The sequence below is a fragment of the Humulus lupulus genome, chromosome 2 (genome assembly GCF_963169125.1).
Source record: "Humulus lupulus chromosome 2, drHumLupu1.1, whole genome shotgun sequence".
NCBI classification, from domain to species: Eukaryota; Viridiplantae; Streptophyta; class Magnoliopsida; order Rosales; family Cannabaceae; genus Humulus; species Humulus lupulus.
The window spans coordinates 5,508,738-5,516,761 of NC_084794.1; the positions used below are offsets into that span (position 1 = coordinate 5,508,738).

The following is an 8,024-nucleotide window of genomic DNA, read 5'->3' on the forward strand; positions in this document are numbered from 1 at the left end:
AATAATAATAATTAAATGCTTATACTTACGTTACAATATGATTCATAATCTTAATTACATATAATATTATAGTGTCTGTTGATCAAATCTTAAACAGAGACCAAACTTTATAATTCTTCCCGAATTACCCCTCTCTTTTTTTCTTTCGTTATAAACTCAAAAACTCTTCTGTTCCAATCCACATGCTAGTATATAGGATTCCCAAACTTTTTCCAAACTCGCATCTATAAATACCAACCAACCCTTCATTCTTGGCCAACAACACACTCTCACTCTCATCACTTTCACTACATTCAAAACCCAATTTTCTTATATATATATATACACAGTACGTAGCCATATATATATATATATTGATCATATATATATATGACAATGCAGTACGAAGCAGAGTCGTGGAGTGGGTACATGGAGGTTGACCCGGTGGAGCGCATAGAGAGGTTGGCATCGGACAACGCCGTCGTCATATTCAGCATGAGCAGCTGTTGCATGTGCCACGCCATCAAGAGGCTCTTCTGTGGAATGGGAGTTAACCCCACCGTTCACGAGCTGGACCTCCACCCCACTGGATCCGACCTCCACTCCGCCCTCGTCACCCTACTCGGCTCCTCCTCCTCCGCCCTTCCCGTCGTCTTCATCGGCGGCAAACTCGTCGGAGCCATGGACAGAGTCATGGCTTCTCATATCAATGGTACTCTTGTCCCTCTTCTCAAAGAGGCCGGCGCTCTCTGGCTTTGAACTTTCCACCGCCGCAACCGCCACCGCAACCGCCGCGGCCAATCTACTTTGTTAAAATGAAGAAGTAAAACAAGTCTCTTTTTGAATTTTTGATTTTTTTTTTTTACATAGAATTAGAAAAAGGCTGAAGCTGCAGAGGTAGTGGAGTGAGTGTTCTTCTTAATCTAATCTAATCTAATCTCCTTCTAAACTAATTAATCACTAATATAAGATGATATTATATGTAATCTAATCTTGTTTTTTCATGTTATTTCTTTGTATTTTGCTTCTTCTTAATTTTTGTGTGTAATTTTCTCCCTCCTCTGTATACCAAAGAAAAAAATGAAAAAAATGAAAAAAAAATGATTAATTATTTTCTTTTTGTTTGGTATATTTTGTCTACTTTTGCACTGTGTTTAATTTTAGTTTTATTAGCTAGTACCTACCTTAGCTGAGCTTCTAGTTATAGCTGGTACGATTTTTCTAGCAGGGTCACCATGTGGAGCAGTGGACCCCTGTTTTTCTGGTCAAATAAGATGCGAACGGTGTCGTTTATAGACAAACAAATAAATCCAATCCATAGCATGTTGTGTGTTTGAGCAAAAGAGTTAAAAAGTGCTAATAATTATACAGTGTATTTGACTTTGACCATTTTTGTTTGGCCTTTGATGACGTTTTAGACGTATAATCAATCACTAAATCTAGATTTGCGCCGGAAAAGTAGCTTATTTTATTTTTTTATTATTATTAATATATATTTTTTTAAGTGAAAAAAAAAAAGTAGCTAAACTCAAAAGTTCAATTTGGGCCCATTTTTTACTGTGGCACCCACTTACCATTTGACTGGGCCTGACCACACTTTTCGACGTTGATGGTGGGCTTGAGTCCTTTTCAGTGAGTGGTCATGAAATATCCGTACTCGTTGGGTCCCACTCCACTTCTTTTCTACTGCCACGTAAGACAAACAGAGAGGCTACTTCTTCTGCCACGTCGGATTTGATAAGTATTTTAAGTTTATTATTTTTAATTATGAACCACTATTTCGAGTAAGTGTTGGTCTTTATTGAGTTAAAAGCTAAAGCAAAACAGCTTTATAATTGTTTTTTTATAATGTTTATTTTATTGGTAAAATTTAAGATAGAAGCTAACTTTTGAAATAAATTTATATTGGTTTTCATATTTAATAGACAGAGGTATCGTTATTTTTTATCAATTGAATTTCTCAACAAAAAATATTATTTGATTAAATTTAGAAAGAAAACAGGAATATAACTTAAAAGCGTTAATACAAGTGGGAAACGACACTTGAAACTGAAAAAAGTGCTTAAACGACATCAAATATTTAGAAACGACAGTTTATAAGAAAACCGATAATTAGTGCTTAAACGATATGAAAGGCGAAGAATTCCTCCTAGATAGGTGGATATAAACAATTGAAGGAGATCAACATGGATTTTTTTTAGTTAGGAAATCGATACAGTTGAAACTGAAAAGCTGCTCAAACGACATCAAATATAAAAAACGACAATGCTTGCATAAATGACATGAAAGGCTAAGAATTCATCCTAGATAGTAGTGTCGGCAATTCGTGTAAACGTATCAGATTCGTGTTGACATAATTATGACACGACATGATTAAGATAAACACGAACATGACACGTGTAATGCCCTGAATTTCCCCGATGTGTTTAACGGCGTGAATAGTAGGCCGGGAGGGCCATACTTGCTTAATTGTGTTATTAATTGATAAAAAGCATGTATATGTTGATTATATTATGATATGGTGTGAAATGCATGCATGCGGGTCCATATTTCTAATTACAGGGGTGTGATGGTAATTTGGCCCGTTGAGGGTAATTGTTTATTTGGATGCATGTTGGTAATATATATTTTGAGACCACATTATGATGTGGGTTTGTTCGAGCCATTCGGCATGAGACGATCATGGTGTGTTAAATATCGGTTTGGTCATAACGGGCTTAAGCTCGAGGCTCGGGGTGAGTCTCGGGGTGTTTTAATGATTAGAGTGTTACCGGGCATTAAAGGGTAACGGTATGTGAATTATTGGTGTTTGAGAATATTGAGATTAGCGGGAATCGGGAAGCGTTAATTATGATTAACGGTGTAAGTGGAAAGTACCAATCTTACCCTTGAGATGGTTTTAGAGGCTTTTGATGACTTAGGGGTATTTTGGTCATTTGGGGTTTGGATATATATGGTTTTAGATAGTTGTAGAAACAGAACAAAAACAGAGCATTCTTCTTCCTTCTCGTACGTTCATTCCCTCTACTTTCTTCTTTGGTGTTCTTGAGCTCAAAGTGTGGAATTAAGCTAGGAGATCAAAGGGCTGAGTTAGTGGACCTGGTTTAGCTATTGAGGAAGGTTCAAAGCTGGTTTGAGGTGAGTTTTAGCCTTGAGTTTCTAGTTATACCCAGCTTTTGATTTCTTGGTGGATGTGTGGATTTGAGGAGGTTTTAATTGATGTTTAGGTTGGGTTTTGATGAGGGGAAGTTATGGGTGATGTCTAGGGGTTTAAATGGGTGTTTGGAGGAGGTTTTGAGCTGGTTTGAAGGGCTGGTTTGAGAGGAAAAATACGGGGGAAAAACTGAGTTCGCGTGTGGTCTTTTTGCTGGTCTGGGCTGAGCGCCGTACCGCGGCTGTGGAGCGCCGCGGCCCTTGGCGTCTGGCAGGGGAGGCCCTCTCTGTTTGAGGGCGCGCCGCGGCGCAGCTGAGGAGGGTCGCGGCCCTTAGGGCATTTTAGGCAAAAATAGTGTTTCTAGCATGGGGATTCAAGCCTAAGGCCTCGGGGTTAAACCTACTACCCGGTTGAGTAGTGTTTGATGTCCCGGAGGTTAGGTTTTGGTTTGTGAACATTTTATTATTCATTTTATTGATGGAATCCCATAATTGGTTATGACCAGGTAACCGCTAAAGGACCAAAAGGTTGATCGTTCTCAGGGTTGTTCTTTTATTCATTCTAGCTCGAACCAGAGGTAAGAAAAATGCACCCCAAGTGTGACATGCATGGGTATTCATGAGGCATGCTGGTTGTGTAAATATGTACTTGGATTGAATATAGAATGTTTAGCATATATTGCTCACTTGTGCATGGTACTGACTCATTAGTCAGATTTGGCAAAGGTGCTAGTATCAACTGTGAAGCTGTGACTTATTAGTCAGGTTCGACTGTGGTACTGGGCACTGGTCACGTTGAGCTGACTCATCAGTCAGGACGGCCTTAGCGTGTTAACGCAAGCCAACAAAGATTAGATCTAATCGACTATCAGCATTGAATGACTCAAAGAGGATTAATGCCAGACCGACCCCGAGGGTCGATGAATGAAATAAGTGCTTGGAGGCTAGTGGCTTACCTAGCAGCCACTCTCCCACTTGAAATAGTGACATGCTTGACAGTCACTCAGTATGGTTTACCAGAACCTGTTGAAGGCTGGTGGCTTACCTAGCAGTCACTCTTCCATTTGATTTAGTGACTTGCTTTCCAGTCACTCAGTATGGTTTATCAGGACCTCGTGTGATGTTCACTCACTTGTTTGAAAGCTTTATGCTCAGTGTGATTATAATAATAATCGTTTGATAATGTTATTGAATAGTATTATGTTTTCTTGCTGGGCTTTGGCTCATGGGTGCTATGTGGTGCAGGTAAAGGGAAATAAAAGCTCACCTAGCCTTGAGTGGAGAGCTTAGGTGGTGATGTGTACATATGCGGCCGCTTGACCACCACGGCCAAGGAGTTCTCAGAGGAACTAGGGGGTTTACCCTTGTTATACCCAAAAATTGGAGATCAATAACGTGGCAATAAATGTGACGTATGGCAGTACATGGTCCGTAAAAGACACATTAAATAGTCAATAAATACATTGACTCCTGAGAGTTGTGATAAAGTGTCCCGGTAGACTGACGAAGAAGTTGGACTGCTTGAGGGATGCATAGTAAAGTCAAATACACCCGACCAAGGAGAATATTTGGTCTAAGGAGGGCTTGGCTCAGACCCCAGTTTGAAGGCCAAGTGATTGGTTTGAATCAAAGTCCAAGGAGATTAAAGGAGGAGTTTGGATTTTGGCTCAAGGGATAAAGGCAGGAGGTCTGATCGAACCTTAGCCTGGGAGCCTCTCGGCATTTGGCTCGGATGTGTCCGAGGTAAGAAGGCTAAGGGGAAGAGGTCCCATGCAAGGATTGGGACTTAAATTTCAGTCAAGGGAAGGCCACGTGGTTTCCGATCGGACATAATTGAAAAGGCCAAAAGGAGAGACACCTCGGACTTGTCCGAAGTGAAGTGCCAGTCAGGGTGACTCGGACCACTTTGGTCCGAGGAGAATGGCATCATGTCCGATCGGACATGCCATGGAAGAGGTAAGCTCGGGCTTGTCCGAGGTGAGAAACAAGGAAGAAGGTTGGCTCGGACCACCTTGGTCCGAGGAGAAAGCATGAGAAGGATGCCTCGGACCACCTTGGTCCGAGGAGAAGGTTATCATGTCCGATCGGACATGTCATGAAGAAGGTTGCCTCAAAGTTGACCAAGGAAAGAAGCCAAGAGAATGGCCTCGGACCTACCCGAGGTGAGGTGCCAAGGAAGTTGGCTCGAACTACCTTGGTCCGAGGAGAGCCAAGCTTGCAGGACCTTTGGTCCAAGGAGAGCATGCATATATCACATTGGTCCACGAAAACCTTGAAGGAGTAATCAACATGCATGTGAGACTAAGTCAAGATTCCCAGAAACAACTTCAACAAGATATGCAGGAATCTCTCACTCTTCCCACGAATGGGGGGTTTGTTACATTTTGAATTTTTGAATGTTTCTTTGTAATTTAAATGTAATAAATATAATAAAATATCCCGGTTCTTGGGGATACCGTATGTGTGACCCTAAGCCTATAAATAGAGGGCTTATGGGATGAGAGAGGGGTTTTTTTTGGGGCTTCTTCTTTCTAGAGAGAGAAAATTGGGTCTGAGTATTCTAGAGAGAGAAAGTGCTGAAATTTGAGAGGACTCTTGTATTTTTGCAATCTGTACTAAAGGAACTCAGTTGGCTCAGTCCATCTGATCTTGAGTACGGATCCATATATCACAACTATAAGTGGATTAGGCTATTACCGACAATCGGGGCTGAACTACTATAAAAATCTTCTGTGTTATTTACTTTTCCTGTTAAAACCGTCTGTGTCATTTTTATTTCTCTTGAAGGCTTGTCGTATTTGACGTTCTCACGTCGTTGGCTAAAAATGCAGTCAACAACCCTATTTTTGCCGCTTAGGTCGGCGGGATTGTAAATTTGAAACAGTAGTGACCATTTTGTACTGAGAACAACTTGTAAACGTTTTGTTTAGCTCTGCAGAGCAGTTTGTAATGAAAATCTTCATTTCCTTTTTATTGGTTTTATACCTTAACCTGTTAGTTACACTTAGAGCACATTTTTGACCAAAGGACTCGGGTAGCGAGTCAAATTTCTGATCCACCGTTCACCGTAACTGTTCTGGGGTAACCAGGGCGTTACTACACGATTATTAAACATGTCAAAAATACAAACACAAACACGATTATTAAACGGGTCAACACGACACGACACGCTATGTAATATCCAACATTTTCATAATACATTTATTATTATAAATCAAAGTTTTAATACATAAAATGTACAACTTTACAAATTTAAGAAATAGTAATGGAAAAATAGTGTTTAAAATATGATTTTATGTTTTTAATGAGATTAAAGAGAGAGAAACTTGAGTAGTCAAGTATTGGACCCAAATGTCATATAATTTTAATTGGGGATTTTTATAAAATTAAGAAAGTTTTGCTAAAGGGCTTATTTGAAAAGAATTTTAGTATTTGGGGTCCAAGTGTAATTTAAAAAAAAAAAATTAAATAAATAAAATAAAATAAAAGGCTTCAGCCTTTCTCTTTACCCGAGCCCCTCTCTCTCTCCTCAGAAACTCTCTCTCTCTCTCTCTTTCTCTCTCTCTCTGCGTGTTACTGTTGCCGACGACGCAGGAGTACTTTCCGGCCACCACTTTTAGCCACGCGCCGGACTGTTGGATTCAGAGGCCTCCGAACTATCGACCCACGCGGGAATCTAGAGCTCACTCGCCGATTAAACGCCTCAACTACTCGATTTAAGTTCGGCCACCCCGCGACTTCAAAGTTGCGATTCGGCCACCTCGGGCATCCGTTTGCCGATCCGTCACCACCATCGTGCTCCTCGTGTTGTGGGCTTCAAAACCCAATAACTTGTTCCTACATCTACCATAGTTGGGTGGTGGGCCCACCACGATCCACCGCGATCCACCGTAGACCGACGGTCGAAACTTAGTGTTCGAGGTTCCGACGTACGTTTTGAGTCTCAGAAAATCATCGTTTGACTTGTTGTGGAACCCGATCATTTTGGTATAATTTCTTTAACCTATATATTGTGATTTAATTGTGATTGATTAGAGTAATTGTTATTATGTATATTTATAGTATATAATTATATATTATTGATATATGGAATATTTTCTGTAATTTACTGGCTGTCTGGGATTATATATATTTTTATACAGATTTTGATTTTGGAATTGTCCACTTTATAGCCGTTGTGCTGTCCAATTTTCTAGAAAATATTAGATATTAAATAAAGTATAAAAATACATATTTAATTGATTTTATATTAATATGGAAATTATTATGATTAAGTAATTTTAATTATTATTGTTATTATTTTATTAAGTAAATCAAGAATACAGATTCATGTATATATATATATATATATGAAAAGTATGATTTATAGTAAACCTATTATCTAACCATTATTATTGTATATTAATATTTTATTAATATTTGAATATTAAAATAATATCAAATATTAGTTTCTTACAGTTATTGATATTTGTAAGACCAGTAAATTTTGGATAAAGTATATTTATTATACTACTGGAATTGATATTATGACTAATTAATAATAATATAAATATTTATATTTATATTATTATCATTATATTGATTATTACAACTTTATGTTAAAAATATGATTTCTTTTATAAAATGACTATTTGAATATATACATCCATATACGTATTGCTATTGAAGTATTTTGTTATTAATATCGAAATAAGTTTAATTATAGACGATAATTATTATTTTTGTTGGGATTATTATTATTATTATCATAAGAGTACATTATCTTATGAGCAAGGTTTAAAGCATGGTTTTATATGAAGAGTTATTTGCATTACGTTGATAATAATTATTATTATCATTTATATAGTTTCTGGTATTATTAATATACACTATCAATAGTGTATATTTATGAT

General features: G+C 38.1%; 1 protein-coding gene across 1 annotated transcript; it reads left to right on the plus strand.

Annotated features, from left to right (window-relative positions):
- The first annotated feature begins 215 nt into the window (after positions 1 to 215).
- On the plus strand, positions 216 to 1,063 carry LOC133815789 (glutaredoxin-C7-like). The gene has a single exon (XM_062248589.1). It carries the CDS (start codon positions 370 to 372, stop codon positions 736 to 738), a length of 369 nt encoding a protein of 122 aa, XP_062104573.1. The 5' UTR covers positions 216 to 369; the 3' UTR covers positions 739 to 1,063.
- The last annotated feature ends 6,961 nt before the right edge of the window (positions 1,064 to 8,024 follow it).